Genomic DNA, 25,270 nt, shown 5'->3' with positions numbered 1-25,270 from the left:
CATTATATGATTAAACGAATTTAGACATAAAAAATGGGTATATATATAATGAAATATAAATCAAATCAAAACAAAACGAATAAAATGATATATGTTATGGGGAAGGTGGGGCAAAGAAATGTAGGAACAATTGGAAATATATCAAATCCAATTCGAGGCAAGGATTATATAAACAAATTAATGCATTTATTTGTTTTTTTCATTTATGTTAACTAAAACACAAGATTCCCCTGAGATATTTCATAAACCTATAATTAGAAAATGGCCAAATTAATATATAATGAATATATACATATATAATATACACATACATATAAGTAGTGAACATTTTGGTGTAAATACCATTTTCAGTCGGATTTCTTTTATATCCTTTTGATTAAAATCAAAATCTCTGTTAAAAGTTAAACATTTTGCAAACATGCATGTAAAGACTCCACAATCATATCCATTTTCCTGACATGGCATTCCATCCTGTTCAAATAAAATGGAAAAAAAAAAAAATGAATATTAAAAATTTTCAAAATGATTAATAAATGCTTTTCAATAAATAATGCACCTCAGGTAATCCGTTAGAATCATATTTCCATGGGGATATGTCTATAGTTATTTGTGTTTTGTCTTTAACTTCATCAACAATATAACGTCTCATATATTCAAAAAATTTTTTATTTGGCATATTTAAAGAATCATATAATTTAATGTGTTTATCCTTTATACTAATAGCACCTAATGTCCAATGATTTCCACCAACATGTAAAGGTATAAGTATTAAATCATATTCCAAAATATTAATTTTTTTTCTTTTAGTCCATCTAGATACTTTACTATAATTGTATGAATCATTGAAATTTAATGACTGAAAAAAAAATGTACTAAATGTAAACATTTTTGGAAAATGTGTTAATCCATTTTTTATACTCGTTTCATTATATTCTTGTAACATACTAAAATAAAAATTAATAATTTCATCATTTAACCAACATGTATCAATTAGACATTTGATTTGAGAATACATAAGGGGAACATTAAATTTTTCAATTAAAATATTATTATCACTTTTTTTATTTAATATAGATATAGCTTCATCATAATAATTTTTTTTTTTACATTTAAAAAATAAATTTTTATCTATTTTTTCATATTTATTTTCTTTTTTATTTTTTTTTTCAATTTCTTTTTGTTTATCAATACGCAATTTTTCCAATGCTTCAATAAGTGAATCTTCATCATATTTTAATATTACATATTTATCTTCATTTTCTAAATTAATATCATCAACAATTTTTATGGCTTCATTACATTTACTAAAGGAATTATCTGTTATATTTTCCTCGATTTTATTATTATTTAGTGTATTTTGATCATTTTTATTAATAAATGAATTGTTTAAACCTTCACCATTTATATTATCGTCTATATATGTATCTATTACTCTTATTAATGCTTTATATTGATTTCTCATTTTTTTTATATATTCGTTATTTTTTATATAATTGTTAATATGATGTTCTCCAAAATTGTTATTTGGTTTACTCATTTTATTGGGTAAAGGAAATTTATTTTTATTATAATCTTTTTCACTCCATGTATCATTATTAAATTTGCTATTATTATCAATTATCCTTTCGATATGTGTCTCTTTTTGATGATTTATTTTTTCATCAATTACAGAATTGTTTGATTTTATATTAGGTAATATTATTATGTCTTCATCTTCATTTTGTTTAGAATAAAAAAGTGAATCTAAAAAGCTTGGCTGGTTATAATTTTTATTACTAGCATTACTTTTTTTGTCATCCATTTTGTTGGCCTCTTTAATTGTTTTTTCTTTTTTACTAAATGTGGTAATCTTTATTTGTTCATCTTCATCGTCATTTTCGTCGTTATTTTCTCCATTTTTTTCGCTATTTTTTTCTCCAATTTTTTTGCCATAATTTTCTTCAGATTCTTTATATTTATCATCCTTTCCCCCAATATTGTTAATTTTAGAATATTCTATGTCCTTATTTTTCATTCCGTAATTTTCCAAAAATTCATGCATAATATTTGTCTCAGAATGTTGTATACTTGAAATCATGCTTGTTTTTTCAGAATAATTAATTTTATTAAAAGATATATTTGTTTTATTTTCTATTTCCTTTTCTATTTTGTTAATTTTTACATTTTGTTCATGCCTATGCAATTCCTCGAATAATAAATGAGAAAAATTCGTTTTAAGATTAATAGTATAATTATGTAAATTATTAATATTTTTATTTTCAAATTTATTATTTATGGGTGAATTATCTAATATTTCTTCTTTTATATTAGAAATATGATTTTCATTTTGTTTGTTTTCCATTAATTCATTTAAAATATTTTTATTTTGTAAATCAAGATTATGTAATTGCGAATTTTTAGATACATTTTTAGTCGCATAGGAACTTAAATTTTGTTCCTTGGAAATATTATTATTGGTAATTGTGGATTTAGAATCAGAATGTTTTGCAACTGCATCTAAACCTTTATGTATTACATCATTTATAGTATTTCGAAATGGTAAAGTATTATTTTCATCAATTTTTGTTAAATCATTTTGAATAGATTGATAATAAGGATATTCTATTAAATCATTACTTGACATAAATAAGTTTTTAATATCATTTTCTGAAAAATCATATGTAAAATCTTTTTTTTTTTTTTTTTTTTGAGAAATATTTTCTTCATAACGATCTTTATATTTATCTATATTTTTTTCATTATATTTATCATATTTTTTTTTATAATTTTCTTTAATTTTAGATGAAATAATTGATTCATTTTTATGGTGAGTGTCTAAAGAATATTTATCGTTACTTATTACACTTCCTGAATATTTATTTCGATTTAAATCTTTTTCTTTATATTTTTTTGATTTTTTATCAATTATTCGAAATTTATCTGAAACTAAATTTCTATAATGTCTTGTATTATTTTCTTCTATAATGTCATTAGTAAATATTTTATTTTTTACTACTGAAGAAACAGATGAGTATAAACTTTTCATACAATTCCACAAAAGTCCACTATTTTTTTCATTTTTATTATTATCATGATTATTTATGTTAATATTATTTTCATATTTTCCCCTTGTTTTTTTTTCAGAATTATAATTTCCTATTTTTTTTCCATTTTCGCTATTTGAATGTTTGCTTACATGCTTATTTGATTTATGATGATGTCTATAAGATTTATCGTGTATCATTTCTTTGTATTAATTTTAATGGCAATTTTTAATTGCTCATTTCTATTCCTATTTATTTCTATACTTTTTTTTATTTACGAAAACCTTTATAATTAAATTATAGAATTATTTTAACTTACCAATTTGACTTTCCTTTGATTCTCTAATTTTGGCATAAACCTCCCAATTTTAAGTTTGTTTTATATTCCTTATGTATGTGTATATATATGTGTGTATATGCAAATAATAATATAAAGGATATAAAAAATGTAGCGTATAAATAGAACAAATATTAATTTAAAAGAAAAAAACTATATATTATTTAACGCTTTAATTATATGTGATAGTTAATTACACATATAAAGATGAAATAAAAAAAAAAAAAAAAAATAAAACATATATACAGTGATGGATTAAAAATAAATGTTCATCTTTTTATTAAGGCAAGTTTTTAAATTCATTTTCATATTTTATAAGAATGCATATATTTTTCCAATAAAAGAAATAAATTTATAAATATAATATGCAAAATATATTATGTGAATATGTCTAAACATGAAAATATACAAACATTAACAAGTATTATGTGTATATATGGTAATTAAAGACATATGAATTATATATGAACTATGATATAGATATAAAATATATTAACTACATTTAAAAATATAATATTAAAAAATTATATATATAAATATACATACTAATAAATAACGTATAAAATATGCATATATTGTATATACATGTTGGTATGAAATGCTTGAATTATATTCATATTCTAAAAATTGTAATTTTTATGAATATATCATATATTATTATTAACAGGATTATATAGATATAAGTATATTTCACACATATATAATAATCACAAAATATTTTATATTTGAGTAGGAATGTATATATATATATATATATATATATATATATATATATATATGTTGAACTTTTTTAACAAAATAATAACTTCAACAGATTTGTAAATAAAATAAAAGTGCTTCAGTTCTTGTATAAGTATATATAAAGACAAATAAATAAATAAATAAATAAATAAATAAATAAATAAATAAATAAATAAATAAATAAATAAATAAATAAATAAATAAATAAATAAAAAGGACACAAAATGTTACTTTTTATTTAGTGAGTTATTTTTTTGTTTTCAAAAAAACGATGCATAAGCATATTATCCTCAAACCATAAACCCATTTAATGTTCGGTGAATAATTGGATTCGTATTGGTACATATATATGCATAACTAAAGATTAATATATATATATATATATATAATACAAAATAAATAACTCAATATATAACACGTTATTATATAACTTTTTAGGGAAAAAACATGTATAAAAAAGAATGCAGTATTATAAACGAAAAAAAAGGAAAAAGAAAAGGAAATAAATAAATATATTAATAATATCAAAATTATAAATAAATAAATAAAAATATGTCATTTTTCTCATTTGCAAATATCACTTTACGAAATATCTGCTAAAATTTACTAATTAATTTGTACAATTCTTAATTTTTTTGCGTATTTTTTTGTCGTTTTTTAATCTAAATTGCATAATACTGTATGCATTTTTTTTATTATGTATAAATATAAATATGTGATGAAAGTGCATTTTTTTTCAACGCATATATTATTAATAAAAATTTATAAAAAAAAATATATTATATATGAATGTAAAAAACAAAAATACATATCCTTATTAAACATGTGAATATTTATACATTATATTTATATTTGCCAATTTCACAAATATATTCATAGATTGTAATCCAAGTTAGAACATCAATAATATAGCATATACATATATACACAAAAGTATATAGAGGAATGTTGAATATAGATAAAAAAAAATAAAAGAATAAAATAGGAAAGCTCTTTATATGAGCAATTATGAAAGTATTCATCGTTTTCTAATAAGAAATATTTAACTAAATGGTAAAAAGATAGTTACAAAAAAAATAAATAATCATAACAGCATAATGTGCATATATATGTATAACTTATCAAGGTACATATTATTTCAATATGATATTAAATGTTGTGGGAAATTAAACAAATTATACTCTTGAAAATTGAAAAATATGTAGTAAAATACGAATATATATAAATACAATTGCACATTTTGAAAAATGCCTAAAAAATTAAACATTTTAAAGGCGAAATTGCCAAAAGCGCCCCCAGGGAGAAGGCCTATTGGATATAGAGGTTCAAATAAATAAGCACAAAAAAAGAAATATAAAAAAAATTATTGATTTATATAAAATCATCTATTTTACTTTTCGAAGAAAATTTTATCATTTTCATATTTTTCATATTTCAGGCAATCATAAACATGGAAAAGCACTTTATGATCCCGTTTATCCTACATCAAAAGTAATGAACAAATGTTAAAAATTGTTTTCAAACTAATACACAAGCATGTATGTATGTGTGTGTATAATTTGATTTTGTTATCATTTTCGATTTAACAGATTCCGTCAAGTCTTGTTCCACGATATCCATTGGATTGGAGAAACGGGGGTAGATTCTTATTATGTGTTGGTTTAAGGAGAATAGAAAATAGAATTATAAATAAAATGAAGGAAAGTTTAAATTATAATATACCTGAATGTAGTACATGCAATAATACTTGTATAAAAATTTATAATCGATGTTTATGTGCATGGTATTGCAAATATAAATATAGGCATGTCTATGATTGTGATAATATACTTATGGAATATAAAGGAGAAATAAATACTGACAAACCAATTTTTACTATAAAAAAACAAGTAGCTAAAAAAAATATATCTAAAGGTATTGAATATGTTTATAACAAAAATATATCCAAATTTCAAACTATAGAAAAAAATGACATATATGCAAAATTTTATAAAAAAATACAAGAAAAAAAACAGACGTGTTCTAAAGAAGAGGCAATCTATTCAGATTCTGATGCAACAGATAGTGATGAAGAAGAAATATATGAAGATATATAAAATTAGCTATTTTCAAAAAAAAAAAAAAAATATATACTATTTTAAAATTAACAGAATATACAAACATATTTAGTTTAAATTTTTTTTTATTTTTTAAACATTCTTTGGTATTATTTTTATGTCATACTTTGACAAGTGTTATGGTTTTGATTTCATTGTAAATCTCTTTTTGAGATGGATATCTGTAAAACTGATTCTAACCCAAAAAAAAAAGATCCTAAATGTATTTTTCTTTTTTCTACGTTTACTGTAATAAATGGATATAAATAAAATGGAAAAAAGAGATAAATAAATGAAATCTAAACAATTTTCATTGAGCACAAGATGTAGCTATTTTGGACAATTTATAATTAATCAATGAAATGTCATAGGGAGTATAATAACAACATCCACCAAAACCATTTATTCCTACATTAATCCATTTCTCGATATTATTATAAACATGCATTTTTATGTTCCTAGAATGTGTTTGGAAATTTACAGTATTATTATCAAATGAAACTTTTTCTAGGGTTTTATTTGGGGAGCAAAAGAAATTAACATCATAAATATATCTATTTTTTTTGATATCATTTAATATATTTTTAATAAATGAATTAATTTGGTGATTTTCACTTTTATATAATTCAATATTTATATTATTATATGTAGATGTATATTTTTTAAATGGTAAAAACAAATTGTAGACATAATTAATATTAACACAATTTAATCCAATAGCATAAATATATTTGTTATATGAATCTAAATATAATAATAAAGATACTATATCAAAAAAAGAATAATTTGATGACCCAATATTTTTCGGATTATTACAAAAAAAATTGATAATTATGTTATTATTAAAGCTTGTTGCATAATATTTTATGGTATTATAAAAAGTGAAAACTTCTCTTATGTTTGTACATGTTAATAATGAAAAAAAATTTAGTTTATTTTTATTTCTGCAAAATGCTTCTAATTTAAATTTACAATTAGCTAATATTTCTTCATCTGTTACATCTATATAATATTCGATCCCATAATTAAATAATTTTTGTGTTGGAAAAAAATCATATTTAAAATCGTTATTTTCAATTTTATTCGTTTCACATTTTTCATATAACTTCTTACATTTAGGAACCATTTCAATAGAACTTCTAACTTCTTTAAAGGTTTTTTTTAAATGAATTAGATTTAATTTTATATCAAATTCTTTACCTAATCTATTGTTGTACAATTTTTTAATTTTATTCTTTTGTTTTTTATTTTGGACAAATCCCATGTTTTCATTTTCTTTTTTTTCCACATCTCTTGATATATTACCTTTTTGAAAAACTCCAGAATACTCGGTAAAATTTCGAAATGATGAATTATATGAACCGTTAGAAAATGCAATAAAGTTTTCTGACGATTTTGTCATTTTAATTTTGTTTCCAAATATATCATTTTGTAAATCCAAATAATTAAAATATTCATGTGCATTAATTTTATCGTTAGAATTACAAACATTTAAATTTTGTCTAATATTTTGAAAATTTTCGACATATTCATATGGAGATTTATACGTTTCTAAATCAGAATATAAACATATATTCCTTTTTTTTATTTGTTTATATTTTTCACAACTTTCATATGCTATATCTATATATGTATTTATAATTTCTTCTCCTTTTTCTATACTTATATTATTTTTTTCCAAACTATGTAAATTAACCTGGTATGTATTTGTAGTTATTATATTTGATCCGCTTAATAAATAACTTAAATGTATGTTTTCCAAACTCTTCATTGCTTTTTTTTTATCTTCATCATTATATTTACATGATAAGAAATCAAAATGGGGTAACCCCAGTCTTTCAAATTCACTTATTTTTCCCCCATCGAGGATGTACAGCCGCTTGCTCATTTTTGAATTTATTAATTAATACTATTAGCTAAATTAAAATAATATATGAAAAAAAAAATTATTAGAATAATATTTTTAAAAATCATCAATTTTATACTTTCCTAAAATAGAGAGCCTTGTATTAAAGCATGGCAAATATAACTGGCATAAAAATATATCTTATGAAAAATGTGTATTTATTTGTTCATATTTTTTCGTATTTGTTCATATTTTTCGCATTTGTTCATATTTTTTCGCATTTGTTCATATTTTTTCGTATTTTTAACATTTTTTATAATTTATTTAATGCATTATCAGGTTACTACTAAATTGTTATTATTTTCATTTTTTCGTTAAAAATAATTTTAATAAAAAAAGTTCTAACATTCATAATGTGTATTGAATTAAAAAAATGAAAGAATTGCTACATCGATAAAATATCTCACTCATATAATAACAGTTCGTAAAACGATATTTACTATTCATTGAAAATGTATGATATAAATGAACGATAAATAACGCATAAATACAATAAATAGTTAAAGATATGTGTGTGTGCAAGTGCATGGTAGCACATATGGCCTTCATTGACATGGCGGTGTTTACTCTGCCTTTAAAGTATGCTTATATATTTCAACATCTGAAAAGGAAAAACAATTAAAGAAAAAATGTCGCAAGTTAGATACATATAAATATGTAGTATGAATATTTATGAAAATTATGTGTTTTGAAATTCTTACCAGCTGTTGAATTAACAATAACATCAAATAGTTTGTTTAATTTATGTTGGGATAAATATAAATTCTTTCCTCTTTTAAGATGAGGGTCTATATCTCCATTTTTGTCCACATAAGGCCCATCCATGAACTCAAATCGGTTTTCACTAGTAAATAGTATCTGCAAACGAATAAGCAATCGAATATATATATATATATATATATATGCACGTACATACATAATATAAATTAAATGGATTACGCATCTAAGTTGAAACGGACTTACCGAAGATGTGTTCAAACACAAATACAGACATTGATCCCCACCACAAATTGTTGTGTGATAAATGCATTTGCTAATTGTTTGAGATAATGGACCAGTAGCTTCATCACTTTCATGTAAGCATATAGTTGATCCACAATATAAACATATAAGTATTTTTTTTGGAGATTTATTACAACTAACACATTTTCTTTTAAAATTTTTTTTAATTAAGGTAAAATAATTTTGACTAGGCTGAAATATAGAATTTGATGAAATAAATTGTTCAAGATTTTCATAAAAATCATGAAGAGCAATTGGTGATGCATCTATTTTTAGATATTTATAAAGTTGATACATCCAATAAAAATATGGATGAAATATTAATTGCATTGTTTGATATGTATATATTTTATCGATATTATTATTTATATTTAGAATATGTAAAAATATATTATATTTGCTCATATCACTATATAAATGTATATAATCTAAATATTTGGTTGCTAATGTGTTATATTCATATATAGAAAATAATATATATGCTACAAATTGTAAGTATATATTTGCTGATTTTAAATATTTTTTTAAAAATTTTGAATATAATTTTATGCATCTATTTCTTCTTGTTTTTTTAGGTTTTTCTCCAAAATTACAATCAATAAAATTATTTTTTTTTAAATATTTATAAAATATGAAAAATATTTTTTTTATTCCTAATGTGTCTTTTTCATCTTTGATATTATTATAGAACTGATTTATATTACCTCTTATTCCTTTTACATCATTATAATTATTTTCTTCGTTTATAAATTTCATTTTGGGAAATGTTTCTCCTTTTCTGTTTTTAGAAAATTGACTAGAGCATCTTATATATGCATCTGACACACAATCACTATGATTAGTTTTCACCTTTTTATTAACAAAATAGGAGTTCCTACTTTCGCTACCATTTTCTTTCTTTGTGAATTTATATTTTTCTTCGGATACAAAATTGGGACTAAAAATTGAGAGACCTTGTTTGTTGGCAAACGACGAGTTTTTGAAATTTGTCCCGAGGGGATCGGCATATTCATTAACATTATTTGCACCGTTACTTTTCCTATCATATGAAAAATTGCTTCCCATTTTAGATTCATTATGTGAAACACTGTCCTTATCCCACTTCTTATCAAAGGAACAAGAACTTGCATCATAGTCACTCTCTTTTTTATTATATATACGCTCATATTCATTATTTTTTTTCGAATTTGTATATTTTGCATACTGTCTTTTCCATTTATCCGTGTTAAAATAATTGCTTGAATAACGTGTATATTCATATTCACTTTCTTCATTATATGAATTAAATAAATTATGAATTTCATCGTTTTGTTCATTATCATAATAATAATAATGGTTTATATTTTTGTATCTTTTTTGATAATACATTAAAATATTTTGTATAACAAATATTGGTATAAAATCGAATAAATTATAAACATAACTATATAGTTTCCTAATATTATAAAAAAATGTATTACTAAGACCATTTCGTCGCAATAGCATATTATATCTTTGTATTTTATTTGAATCTTTAAATTTTAAAAAGTTAATATTATGATCGTTTTTGCATTTATTTTTACTAAGTTTATCATTTCTATTTGTTGTATAATCATCAAATCGGCTAAAAAGTAATTTGCTAATTGCATTTTTTTTTTTATATCTCATTTTTTCTGCACCACTACTTGAATCACCATTATTATTATAGTCCAAAAAATTTTCATCAGTATAACTATTGTCTGTTGAGGTTGAACATGCTGTATTTTCTAAACTACAATTATAATAATTTTCTTTAATTTCATTATTTTTATTTAGTTTGTTTTCTTCTGATATTTCTTCTTTTTTTATTTTATCACCCCCTCCTTCTTTTTCTTCTTCTCTATTTTCATTTATGTTTAATTCATCCATTTTGTCTAAATGTTCAGAAATATCTACATTTTTTAAATCGTAAGGATCAATAAATAAATTTGATGTAATTATAACATGGTCATTTTCATCACCATTGTAATTATAATTTTTGTTTTCACTACTTTCGACAATTCCATTTGCGCAGCTTTCTTGCAAACTTGTTTTGTTTTCTAATTCGATTCCATCTTTTTTCTTTTTTTCTTTTTCCATAGCCTTGTTAAAAAAATTGACAAAAAAATTATTAGCATATTTATTTTTGTATATTTTTTTTTTTTTTTTTTTTTTTTTCTTCAAATCTTTTATGAGTTCATTGACATCAAGGATTTCATTTAAGACATTAAGAGATGATGTCGTATAATTTTCGTCAATATTTTCATTTTCATCTTTTGGTTTCGTTTTTTCAGAAACATTATTATTTTCCTCTTCATTTTCATTATCTGCTTCTTCATGAATCCGTATCGTTTTATTACTATCAAAACTTTCATCAGAAAAGTTATTATAATTATCTAACTGTTCATATATTTTATCATCTATTTGTGATAATAAAAATTCATTTGAACATACATCTATATCTTTGTCTTTTTTATTATGAATGTTTTTGATTTGATTTAATTTAAATAAAATAGGGTATATATTATAAACATAAAATAAATGATTAATAAAAGGAATTTTCTCATATTTCCATTTTAATATATTACAAATATTAGTATGTTTGTATTCTAGATTATTCTTATATAATAATGACAAATAATTTTCATCTTTATCATTCATCAAATAAAAATTATTAATTTCTTCGTTATGTATATTATATAATTTATATTTAAATTGATGTATTTCATTATGATTAGTGCAAAAACAATTTTTAGAATTTTCAAAAAGTTTTTCATTTTTTTTATTATCATCTTTTTTATGTAATATAGGAAACTCAGTTATTGAATTTGTTGCTTCTCCATTTTTATAATACAAAACTTTTGAATTATCTTTATTAACAACATTTTTTAATTCCTTTTCCAAATATGATTGATCTTTTGGAATTTGTTCTTGGGCACCATCGCTACGATTATTAATTACATAATTAAAATCTCTTTTCATAACATTTTTGTTTTTTTTTAAATTTGTTTGATCATTTTGTTTGTTATTTTTTTTTAACAATTTTTCTTTATATAAAACATGGAAACTTCCCCATTTTGAATTTGTCTTTTTATTAAATAAATATGGATAATAATTATTAAAAAATTCATCATATCTTATAAAATTCGTACTAAGAAATATATTAATTGGTATATATCCATTATAATATACATATTTCATATATTCGCTATTTATTTCACATAATAAAAGCATAATTTTCTGTGTATCTGTTTTAAACTTATTTAAGTTTATTATTTTTTTCACTGTTTCGTATAAAACATATAGTATTTTTTTTTCTTCATACAAACAAAAACCATCATAATTGTTTTCTTCATTATTATATATAGTTTCACTTTTATTTAGATACACATCATTTTCACACATGTGAATATAACATTCTTTTTTTTTTATATTAGCACAAATTAGCTTATTTTTTAAAATTATATTTTTTATTTCTTCAATTTCTGATTCACGGATATTGTTGACTAAGTTCATCAAATTATTAAATAATGTTAATATATCCATTTTGTTAATTAAATTTGTATATTTTTTATATGCACCATTCCTATTCATATTATCACCATCGCTATATCCACTTCCACTACTACTTTGATTTACATCATTTTTTTGGGATACTTCTTTATTCTTTAAATTTCCATTTCTATCTATTTTATCGTTTGAACAATATAAAGATGCGTCATTATTAAAGGTATTATAATTTGCACTTTGTTCATTTTTACTAAATTTTGACACATCATTACTGATAAAATTTTCTACATTTCGAAAAGAAACCATTTCTTTCTTATTCTTTATAAAATTGTCAAAAATTAACTTTCTAAATTGTTCGTGTGCAATACTTTTACATTGGCCATTTGTATCCATATAATTAGGAATTGAGGATTTATCATTTTCTTCATGTATATCTTCAGATTGTTTGTAATGATCCAATAATTTAATTTTATCATGTAAATATGCATCATTATTTATTGGATATGATTCATTTTCTACATTTATATATATTTTTTCAAAAATATTATTAAATTTTTTTTTGACTTGTTCAGGTGAAAATTTTGAAAATATGAACTGTACATATGATTTTGAGATTTCTTTTATAAAAATTTCATTCATAACTTGAAAACTGATAATAATTAAAGAAATTGAAATAAAGTGCTGAATGGCTGCAGGTGTGTATAATAACTGGTTTAAGAAAAAGGTCATAAATAATTTGAGAACATCAGCAGATAATGGTAAAAATGATAATTTGTTTAAAAAATGTGCTTTTTTAATTTTATTAAAAAACTTTTTATATTTATTAAAGGTAAATCTATATGGGTATACATAATAAAAAGAAATGTTATGAATATTTTTCCATAATTGTAAATTAAATAAGTTAGAAATTTTATTTTCTTTAACTATATTTAATTCATGTTTGTATAAAAATAAGTTCCTCACTAAAGTTTCAATTAAATTATTACATGATATATAATTAATATTTTTATAAAATATATTAATTAATATTTCGTTGTATAAAATCCAATATATTTTATTCATTTCTGTAGCTGTATTAATATTTCTCCAATATTTTATATTTAACACATCAGTTTTAATTGTATTTTTTTTGTTATCTACTCTGCTTTTTCCCCTTTTTTTTTTCATCAATTTTTTGTGGTTATTGCCTTCTTCGCATTTTTCCTCATTTTCATTGTCTTTACACTTTTTTAATTGATTTAAACAATTTTTCATAAAGCTTAATTCATTATTTGTTTCATTTTTAAATATATTTCCTCCCAATTTTTTGTTATATTTTTTTCTATCTTTTTTATTAAATAATAATAAATCTTCTTTATTTACATTTCTTAATTCACTTTTATTAACAAATCCAACATTAGTATTATTAAATAAAAATTCAGGATATATATCAAGTTTTTTATAAATTTTTAATACATCATTTACGCTTATTCCTTTTATATCAGTATCTTCATCATTATCTTGAATTTTTGTAGAATATTCAAAGTCGATTATTTTTTTATAATTTTCTGAATGATGTAATATAGTTGAAAATGTTGTATTATTTTGATGAAAAATTCTCCACGATATTTCAGTTATTCCTCCTAATAATATAATAGATTGTCTTAATGCTTTCATATCAAATATTGAATCAAAATTTTGTTTATATATTGTATTTTTATATGTTTTATAAAAATTTTTATTAGTAGTAATTATACCATCATATATATCTACAGCAAAACAATTTTTCATTGATATAGCATGTGTTTTTAAATAATTTTTATCACAATTGTACTTAAATTCCATCGTATCATAATCTTTATTTTCATAATTTTCATCATATTCACAAAAACACAAATTATCATTACTTTTTATTATTTCCATTTCCTCCATTTCTTGAATGCTTCTTCTTCGACCATTTCGTTTAGACTCTTCTTCTACTTTTTTGCTTTTTTCAGAAATAAAATATTCTGAACTGTTCATAATTTCTCCATTAGTATTTACAATAGGTATTGCCACATTTTCTGAATGATCATCTTGTATATCATACTTATTATTTTCTGTTAAATTATAATTTATATCGTTTTCTGTTTTGATAGAATATTCATTAGTTTCTTTATTTTCCATTTTTGTATGAGTTGAATAAGAAAAAATTTTACATTCAGATAAAATATTTTCTCTAAATTCAGATTCATAATATGTTTTAAGCCTTTTTTCTTTTTGAAACTCATTTATTTCATTAATTCCTTTTTTTTTCCCGTTACTAATTGAGTTAGAAATAGCACTACTATTATTATTAGTTCGTGATATATTTTTTTTATTTTGAGCTATTCTATATTTTTTAATAACTTCATCACAATTTACTTTATTTATATTAAAATTATGTTGTATATATTCCATCAGGTTTTTATCTATATTATAACTTAGCTGTAGTAAGTTTGATTCAGATTTATTTACATCATTATTATTTTTTTCATCATTTTCATTATTGCTTGTTTCATGTTCATCATCGTTTTTTTCTAGATGTATTGCATCTACTTTTTCTATATCGTTTTGGTCTTTTGGATCTTCTATAGATTCATTATTTTCTGTTTCTATTTCCTTCACAGATGTTGTGAAAAAAAATCGTTTGCACTTTTTATTATTAGCGTTATTTAATGATTTATTTTGTATCATCACAAATTCAACATTTTTCATAAATTTTAACGGAACGCTAACGTAGTATGATAAAAATCCATTTTTATATTTATAAAAAAAGTTAGAATTATGGTATGTAAAAGTAAAGTCTTTATTAGAATAATTAAAAGTATTTTTGTAAAGATATAATTCTGTTCCTGGTCCATCTTTATATTTAAATTCTTTTACATTATCACTATTTTTATATGTGTTAATGTTAATTCTTCTACAATTATCAATATGATTAAAATTGTTTCTATAATTCTGAATATCATATTCATCCTTTTCAATTTCATTATTTCCATAAATGTTTTTTTTTGTAAATTCAGAATTAGAATTATCATTACATTCATGACAATAAATGCTTTCACAACCATCATTAGTATTGTATAATTGTTCATATATTTTATTTTCATTTAAATATATTTCCCTTAATATTTTATTTTTATTTTTATCATAATTTTCATAGGATAATAAATGATCAAAAATCAAATTTTTATTAATTAAGTTTTTAAAATTTAAATTAAAAATATCATTATTATTTTCTTCATTAAAGACTGAATTAGTAACATAATTATTCCAACTAGTTTGATTAACATCATTTCCAACACTTTTATTATTAGATGTGTTGTTATTATTCGTTTCTATTTCTTCTCCATATTCATTATTTTTTGTAAAATTTTCAAGTTTTTTTTTCTTTTTTTTTTCTTCTTCCATTTTATGGCGACTTTTATATTTAAAATAAAATTCATCTGCTATATCACTATCAATAGATTTATTCGACGATGAACTTAAAAAAGTTGATTCATTTTCAAAACAAAATGATTCAGAGTTATCACTATAACTATTATCATATTCATCATATGTTTTATGCATATTATGATGACATAACGATTTATTTTTTTCTTTTTCATTGATATCTAAATATGTTTCTACTTCTAGATAGTTATTTTCTTCTCTCAAATTAATCGAATTTTTATTTAGATCATTATCATGATTATAACCCGTATTATCCACCATTTGTATATCTGGTGTGATAGTTCCTTCTATTTGTCTTTTTTCATTTTTTGTTTGATTCCATAATTTTAAAGCAAATGATGCTGATTTCAAAAGATCTGAGAAATTTTTATTAGAATTATCAATAAAGAAATCGATTTCATTACAATCATAGATTCTGTATGTATCATTTTTAGATGTATATCTTTTTGGTATATATACAATAAAACAGTTGGCTATACATCTACATAATGGACATGTAAATTCATATAAGGTAGGTTCATTTTTAACACTAAACAATTTTCTATATTTCAATATCTTTGTGTTATGCAAACAATTTGTATGTATGAAATGACCACAAGTGTATATCGATGGATGTTTACAAGGAAATGACATTTTATTTTTTTTTATTATTTTTTTTAAAATATTTGTATGAGAAGCAAAACACATATATGCTAATAAATTATTCTTTGACATTCCTTCTTTACATAATACACATATACAGTTTTTTTCTTTTGCTTTTTCATATTCACATAAAGTATTATTTTCTTTATATATATCATTTTCTGCATCTTCATTTTTGTCATTAGTTATTTCTTTTGTTGTTTCTAATTCATTATCTTCATCCGAGAAAAACTCATCATCTAAAAACTGACTAAATTTTAGTTGTTGTTTTTTCATATTATCTAATAGATCCTGTTGTTTTTTTTTAGCTAACTCAATAAATTCATTATTATTATTTACATTTTTATAATTATAACTTTCTGAAGATATTTCTTTTAATCGCGAAACGATTGTATTTCGTACTTTTAAAAAACATTTATCTTCATTTCCATTTATGTTATTAATACTATTGATAAAAAACTGAACTGTTTTTTCTCCCATTGAATATGGTTGTTTTTGTTTTTTTTTTAATGTGTTTTGTGTATTATTTTCTAATTTTTTTTTGTTCTTTCCCTTTTTTCTTTTTTCAACTATAGATATGTAGTCAAATATAAAATTTTCATTTTCATTATCATTTGTGCCAACTTCTTCTTTTTTGTTTCCTCCCCATTTTCCAGCAGCATCTTCAATATTATCCTCACAATCGTTATCTACATTTTTGTATTTGAGTTCTTTGTTTATATTAACATTTTTTTCATTATTAAAAATATATTTATTAGAATTTGAAGTTTTGTTTAGTATATTTTCTTCGATTTCTGGTAAAGGTGTTTGATAATAATCTTCATCGGAACTTTCCGCAATAGAATCAGATGTAGAATCCGAATCATCACTTTCTACTTTGCAATTGGAATAATAGAACCCATTTATCTCTTTAAATGGATGACTAGAATCGATTAAAATACTTAATACTTTTATAACTTTAATTAATATATCAATAGTATTACTTAAATTAGCATTATTAGCATTGGAAATTATTTCGTTGGAATTTAAAATTATATTTAAATTTTCTAAATTATCATCTATATCAGTTAAATTGACTCTTAGAATATTAGAACCTTCTGAATCGATACCATTCAATTCTTCACTAGATGTATAACCATCAAATATTAAATTCTCATCTGGATTTCTTCTTATTCCACCCCTATTTATATTATTATTCCGATTTGAAAGAATAGGAATATTATGATTTATTTCTATTTCACCATTATTTTCACGCCCAAGCATATCCATATTAGATCCATTATTTCCCAATATTGTTTCATCTATTACATTACTAATAATATTATTTTCATTTATTAAGTTTCTAATTAATTCTGATAACCCCCCAGCAGTTAAATGTCTAGAACCTCTTCTTGTATTTTGATTTCCTGAATGTGTATCCGTAATATTAACAATTTCCATATTTATAGAATTGTTAGGGCTTCTATTTACTAATATTTCAGCAAATAATGTTTCATTATCACTATTTTGATCTACAATGATATATGTATTACTATTATTAATTGTTTGATGTATATCTTGCCCATTTCTATTTTGATAACTACTTTCACTGCTGTCCCCACTGTTACCATCTCTACTTCCTTCGATACCTCTAGAATTTCCATTTTCTTGATTTGTTTCTACATTTGTGGTTGTTACCAATGTGTTAGTGCTATTCTCAGCATGGTTTAGGTTATTTTGGCTGTTTTGGCTATTTTGGTTATTTTGGCTGTTTTGGTTATTTTGGCTGTTTTGGCTGTTTTGGTTATTTTGGCTGTTTTGGCTGTTTTGGTTATTTTGGCTGTTTTGGCTATTTTGGTTATTTTGGCTGTTTTGGTTATTTTGGCTGTTTTGGCTGTTTTGGTTATTTTGGCTGTTTTGGCTGTTTTGGTTATTTTGGCTGTTTTGGCTATTTTGGTTATTTTGGCTGTTTTGGTTATTTTGGCTGTTTTGGCTGTTTTGGTTATTTTGGCTGTTTTGGCTGTTTTGGTTATTTTGGCTGTTTTGGCTGTTTTGGCTATTTTGGCTGTTTTGGCTATTTTGACCAGCTTGGTCAGTACCTAAACTGTTATTTATGCTTTGAGTTAACAAATTAAAAACATCTATGTCACTAAGTAGTGACAAATCAGTAGGAGTTCGATTGAGGCCAGTATCTTGATTTTGTTGATTTCGGGAAGTCGGATCAGAATTTACATCTATAGAATTTTCTGCCGAAATAATAGAATCATTTTGTGTAACTCTTTGAGTATTATTATCAAAAACTGAGTTCATATTGTTTGATGTATTTGATTGATTATTAGAATTTTCTTTAATAGGGGGTGAATTTTTTAATTGATCAAGTCGTGTTTGGAAAGCTTCGTTAGTTACACAAATAGTTAGAAGCATCGGGGCTAAACAACTATTTTTGAAAGCAAAATATAATAAATTTTGTAATTTTTTAAAAGAAAAATTAAGATATTCTTTATCTTGGCTTCTTGATGGACCAATATATGTAGCATTATCTTCCTTTATTGATTTTTCGTTAGCAGATTGAAAATCTTTATATTCTGAAACAGGCCAAAAAGCATCATAAAGATACCATGCATTTTTATTTAGTTTAATCAAATTTACATTACTTCGATCCATATGTGTAGTATAACCATATTTGTTTATAAGTTCATAAAAAGATGGATGATGTCTAAATTGTTTAGGAAAAATATGTTCTAATTGAAAATGTTGAAAATCTTTTGAAGCTAATAATTGTAATAATATTTTTTTTACATGATATTTTCCTCTTTTTTTATATTTTATATAAGATGTTTTTCTTGGAATATTACTAGAATCAAAATAATATAATTCGTTAAATATTCTTATAATTATATCATAAAAAAATTGAAAATAAAATATATATGTTATTTTACGAGAATCAATATTCAATTTATTTAAATATATATCACTAAATATTTTATATATTATTTTTAAATGATGTATTTGGATTTCCATATATATATCATTTAAATTTGTTTTATTTAAATTTATACGAAAATTTTTAAATATTAATTGATATATAAAAACAAATGGGTTTCGTATATCAGTTTCCATGAATAATTTTAAATATTCAATCCATTCTAATTTTTTATAGTTTATTTTATTAATTTGAATTTCTTCGTTATTTATTATTTTTTCTTCATTTTTTAAATTTTCATTATCAGTTTCAAATTTATTGTCATTATTTGGGTTCATTGATTGTAGATCAGATGTATTCCCTTCCTCTGAATTGTTAGCATTTCCCTTTTCTCGGCAATAATTAATAAGTAACTGATATATTTGTGTAAAATCGATTTTATTTTTAGTTTTTGTACAATTTTCATTATTATTAGAAAAAAATTTATTTCTGAACTTAACCCAATTTAGAGATGTATCTGTTACTCCATTTCCACAAAAAATGCTAAAAAAATCATCATTTTCATTTACATCTTTATTTTTATCATATATAATAGTTTGTTTATTATTTTCAGTTATTTCATTAGGGTCTTGTATATATTTTATTTTATCAAACAAATTTTCATTTATTTCAGGTTTTAAGATATCTGAATTTTTATTTTGTCTAAAATTTTTTACATCCTTTTCATTCATTTTGTTACTAATATCACCAATTAATGATAAAAAGTTTGTTGAAATAGTTTTCGGTTTATTATTATTGCCTTCATTAGGTATTGTATTTTTGCAAGGGTTTATTGATTTTTTTAGTATTTGTGAATTTCCAACTAAATTGACTATATGCTCGTTATATATTTTCCTAAATATTTTCATTAAATTTTCGTTAACTTTTATTCTTTGATTTTCATATAAAGGCAAAATATTCATCATAATAAAAGCAAATTGTATTCCTATTAAATCATTTTTTAAAAATATAGATGATTCATACTCATTTGATTGAAAAACCATTTGTGGCCCATTCCTAACCCAGTATCCATATTTGATTTCATATATAAATGATAATACATTTATATTTATAAATAATATATTTTTTAATAGTTTCAAATTAAATAAATTTAAAAAATCGAGTAAATCTTTCATATATAATTGTATATATAATGGGTGTAAATATATATTTTTATTTTCCTTTTTATATTTTATCTCTAGAAACTCATTGAACTCAATTTCTTTATTATTAATTTTTTTTTCGATAAATAAATTTTTGCACTTTCCCTTTATTTTTTTTTCTTGTATACTTCGCCTATAGTGTACCTTTCCCGACCCACTCCTAGTGCCAGAAATAGAAGTAGTGATAGATGTAGTATGAGCAGTGGTAGATGTAGTATGAGCAGTGGCAGATGTAGTAGGAGCAGTGGTAGATGTAGTATGAGCAGTGGCAGATGTAGTAGGAGCAGTGGTAGATGTAGTATGAGCAGTGGCAGATGTAGTAGGAGCAGTGGTAGATGTAGTATGAGCAGTGGCAGATGTAGTAGGAGCAGTGGTAGATGTAGTATGAGCAGTGGCAGATGTAGTAGGAGCAGTGGTAGATGTAGTATGAGCAGTGGCAGATGTAGTAGGAGCAGTGGTAGATGTAGTATGAGCAGTGGCAGATGTAGTAGGAGCAGTGGTAGATGTAGTATGAGCAGTGGCAGATGTAGTAGGATCAGTGGGAGATGTAGTAGGAGCAGTGACAGAGTCCTTAGGGGCCCCCATATTAATGATCCATTTGAAGTATGTTTCCTCTAAATATTTATGTTCTTTCAAATAGTTATCAACTTTAGAATGCTCTATAGGATTATATGAATTTAAGAAAGGCTTATAATTAAAGAGCTTCATTTTAATTTTATTTCCATCAATTTCATATCTTTCTTGTAATAATTTTCTTTTATTTATAACTTCATCTGGATATTTTTCAATAGAATAAAAATCATTTATATATTGTTTTATTATTTTTATTTTTGTGTTAGATATTGAAGATGTTTCTGGTTTTTCTTTTTGTTTTTTTATTTTTCTCAAATATACATATTTATACCAATATAAATCATCAATACATTTTCTAATAACATCAAAATTTAATATCATCATAAAAAATCTGATTAATGGAGAATGTAAAGATCGTAACTGTTTTAATCTTTTTGTTTTTCTTTTTTCTATAGTTTTTTTAATGTCTTTTTTTTCTTTTACCCGTCCAGAAGTTGATATGTTGGTAGAAATTGAATAAACCGATCCATCCACATTTTGTGATCCTTCTGGAATTGTTTTTTCATTACTAAATGGAAATAAATTAAGTGAAGAAATTGCTTCAATCGTAAGTTGATAAAGTAGAAAAAAATTTCTATAATTTGAATTTTGTTCACGTTTACAAAAATTAGATAGAGGCTCAAAAACTTTAAGTAAATAATTTTCAATAGTTATTGCATAAGAACTTGATAAATCTTCATATATAATATGTCTTTTTGTATAACGAAGTTGTGAATTCATTCTATGTAATAGAGTTAAAAGATTTAAAATTTTTTTAATTATATATTTATTAAAAAGAATAATTTTAATAACTTCTTGATGGTATAATAAATATTTTAAATCTAAACATATTCTCATTATAATTTCGATTTCTGATCTTAATAAATTTTTAAACATAACACATTTTGAAACATTACTATATGTACAAAATGATTCAATTATTTTTATTAAATCATTTAAAAAATTATTAATAACTAAAGTATATCCTATTTCCGGAACAGTCAAAAGTTGCACACTTAATCCATTCAAACTATAATCATTATATATTTTATCATCAACAACCCTTACAATAATATTATAATGTTTAGATAACTTAAATGCAAATCTTTGTTTAAATTGTGGATCTACAAATAAAGATAAGTATAAAGAATATAATGCTTTTTGAATTCCTGTATGAAAACAATAGTGAAAATTTATTAAAAAGTCGATTTTCGCTCCAGTAAATACTTCACATATTAATTGACGAAATAAAAAACTTGTTATTCCTTGATCTTTAAAAAATTCAAAAGAATATTCTACATAATCTGCATTTACTAGTGATAAAAAAAAACCATCTTTTAATATTATATCTTTAAATAAAATACCTACTAAATTTTCTATATCTTGTTTTATTTGTTTTTTAACATTTTCTTTTAAAATATTTTTTTTGTCAATTAAATTGTCTTCATTTATTCCTCTATGATTATAACAAGCTCCATTCATATTCCATGACGTATCACCGCAATCACAACAACCACCACTAGTATGTGTTAATTTATATATATGACTTTTATGATTTGATGAAAAAAAACATTTTGCACATATAGCACATGTTGGATCCCCTTCACAATTATAACATTTAAATGCAAAACTACCTTCTTTCCATTGTCGAGTACATACACCACTATTTCCATGAATTTCTTTTAATTTTTTATATATTTCTTCACAATTTTCATTATTATTATATATACGTTTTTTCAAACTTCTTATAACATCCTTTTTATTTATTTTTCCATCCCCATATTCTTTTAAAAAATAAGCACTTATCGGAAGAATTTCTTCATTTTTTTTTTTTTCCATTAATTCATTCATTTTTTTTTTTTTTTTCTAAAGTAAACATAACATATTAATGGACATATATTTTGAAATAATATTAGGTTATTTTATGGAAAAGAGACATATAAATGAAGTGTGGGTTGCTTCATTTATTTCAAGTACCTACAAAAGCACACAAAATATATATTGAAGAATATACGGATAAGGAAATGTGCTCGATAAGTGTTTACTAAAAGCACAAAGGAAATGACAATATAGTAATCTTAACATGCATAAATAAAAATATATATGGAAAATAATGTAACAACAAAATTAAATCTTTATTCAAATATGCTCCTGATAGTGTACATATACATTAATATATGCAATATTATTTTTATAGATTTATAAACAAATGTAAATAAAATTTACCATAGTTAAATTATATAAAAATAAAAACAATAAATAAAAAATTCTTAACATGAATTTAAAAAATTTGATACTTCCACATATTTATAAATGTACATAAATAATATGCGTTTATTTATGCATATATTCATATACGTTCCATATATTGTCAAAAAATAAAAATAATATAAATTTACACATATATATTTATATAAATATTTAAGATATAGAAAAAAAAAAGAAACAAATATATTCCTATATATAATATACCTTGTGTTTTATTTTGATTGAAAAATAAAAAAATAATATATTTATACTATGAAAATAAAAATATTGCAATTTATTATTAATATTAAAAATATATATGTATATAATAAAAATATATGATATATTAATACATGCATATTTCCCTACTATTCAATGGGGAAGAAAATTATAGAAATGTACACATATAAATTAGATTAATTTTCTTTCTTATTATATATACTCCCTATATAAGATTCTATATATGATAATTATATGGATATAATTCACACAAATTTAAAAAATTATATTTTTTTTTTACATTAAGTCATATACTATTGTCCTAGCGTAGTCATTTCTTTTTAAGTGAATACTGTTGAATATGTTTAAAAAAAAATTTGGAAAAAAACAGAAAAATAATGTCACACGCAAATATTTATAAAATAATAAAAAAAAGGGTAAGGAAAAGGATGTAGCACTTAGTTGATGTTTTTCATTTGTTTATTTTTAAAATACAAATGATGTTTATAACAAAATTTCTAAAATATAATATAATAATGCCTTTATATCATATCCCAAATATAGTACAGACGTGTATATATGTGTTATAATTTATTTGCATACATATTTATAGCTTCTCTTAATATACATTTAATTTAGCTTAATTTCATATAAATATTCATACCCACTACTTTGTGTAAAACTATATTTTTTTTCAATCCTCTATATATTAAATGGACAAAAAAACACAATAAAATGTATGTAGAAACAAATTAGAATTTTTCTTTTTTACATAAGCTTTATTTAAGATCAGTTTCAAAAATGTTTATATAAAACATTTTAAGCTTAAAAATCAATTTGTCCACTATCCTTTATTTCATTTACTCTCGTTTTTTTACATTTTTACACCCCTTTATTATATTTTAAAATACAAATTATAATAAGTGATATAATACTAAGAACGTTTAAGGAGTTAAGAAAAGAAAAGAATACATATACATGTTCCTTATACTGTTTAGCAAATGACGAGGTTGTTCTTATATATAACATGTAGAGAGCTACACAATTGTATACTTTGTGTTTTATACATCATTTTATTATATTTTTTGGGGGAATTGGATTAAAAGGTGTTTTAGAAAAAATAATTAATTTTTTTAATTAAAATGGGAATAATATGTGTTATCAATATAGGAATTTGGGATATATATATATTTTTTTATTTTTTTTATTATATACTCTATTGATAGATACATTTATATATATATTTCGAATTTCTAATTATATATTAATTTTTAAATCGGTGATTGCTCATTTAAATAACATGTACTTTTATTTTTTTTGAAAAATATATTAACAATTTTTTTAATATCACAAAAGTTCCCAAAAAATTGTGAAAATATTT

The 25,270-nt window shown here is 22.0% G+C and overlaps 4 protein-coding genes across 4 annotated transcripts; 1 reads left to right on the top strand and 3 right to left on the bottom strand.

The window, feature by feature from the left end:
• Positions 1-212: 212 nt before the first annotated feature.
• On the bottom strand, positions 213-3,223 carry PBANKA_1448500 (sentrin-specific protease 1, putative; the record flags this gene model as incomplete). The annotated part of the gene is made up of 3 exons (XM_034567855.1): positions 213-248; positions 343-471; positions 557-3,223. 3 exons carry the CDS (start codon positions 3,221-3,223, stop codon positions 213-215), a joined length of 2,832 nt encoding a protein of 943 aa, XP_034424310.1.
• Positions 3,224-5,348: 2,125 nt separating this feature from the next.
• Positions 5,349-6,197, top strand: PBANKA_1448400 (conserved protein, unknown function; the record flags this gene model as incomplete). Its single annotated transcript, XM_034567854.1, has 3 exons — positions 5,349-5,424; positions 5,540-5,592; positions 5,691-6,197. The coding sequence occupies 3 exons, from the start codon at positions 5,349-5,351 to the stop codon at positions 6,195-6,197; spliced, it is 636 nt and encodes a 211-aa protein (XP_034424309.1).
• Positions 6,198-6,507: 310 nt separating this feature from the next.
• On the bottom strand, positions 6,508-8,085 carry PBANKA_1448300 (homocysteine S-methyltransferase, putative; the record flags this gene model as incomplete). The annotated part of the gene is made up of 1 exon (XM_034567853.1): positions 6,508-8,085. One exon carries the CDS (start codon positions 8,083-8,085, stop codon positions 6,508-6,510), a length of 1,578 nt encoding a protein of 525 aa, XP_034424308.1.
• Positions 8,086-8,666: 581 nt separating this feature from the next.
• On the bottom strand, positions 8,667-23,274 carry PBANKA_1448200 (asparagine/aspartate rich protein, putative; the record flags this gene model as incomplete). The annotated part of the gene is made up of 3 exons (XM_034567851.1): positions 8,667-8,704; positions 8,805-8,961; positions 9,067-23,274. The coding sequence occupies 3 exons, from the start codon at positions 23,272-23,274 to the stop codon at positions 8,667-8,669; spliced, it is 14,403 nt and encodes a 4,800-aa protein (XP_034424307.1).
• Positions 23,275-25,270: the final 1,996 nt, after the last annotated feature.

This window comes from Plasmodium berghei (genome assembly GCF_900002375.2).
Source record: "Plasmodium berghei ANKA genome assembly, chromosome: 14".
Lineage (NCBI taxonomy): Eukaryota > Apicomplexa > Aconoidasida > Haemosporida > Plasmodiidae > Plasmodium > Plasmodium berghei.
This window is presented reverse-complemented; position numbering and strand designations above follow the sequence as displayed.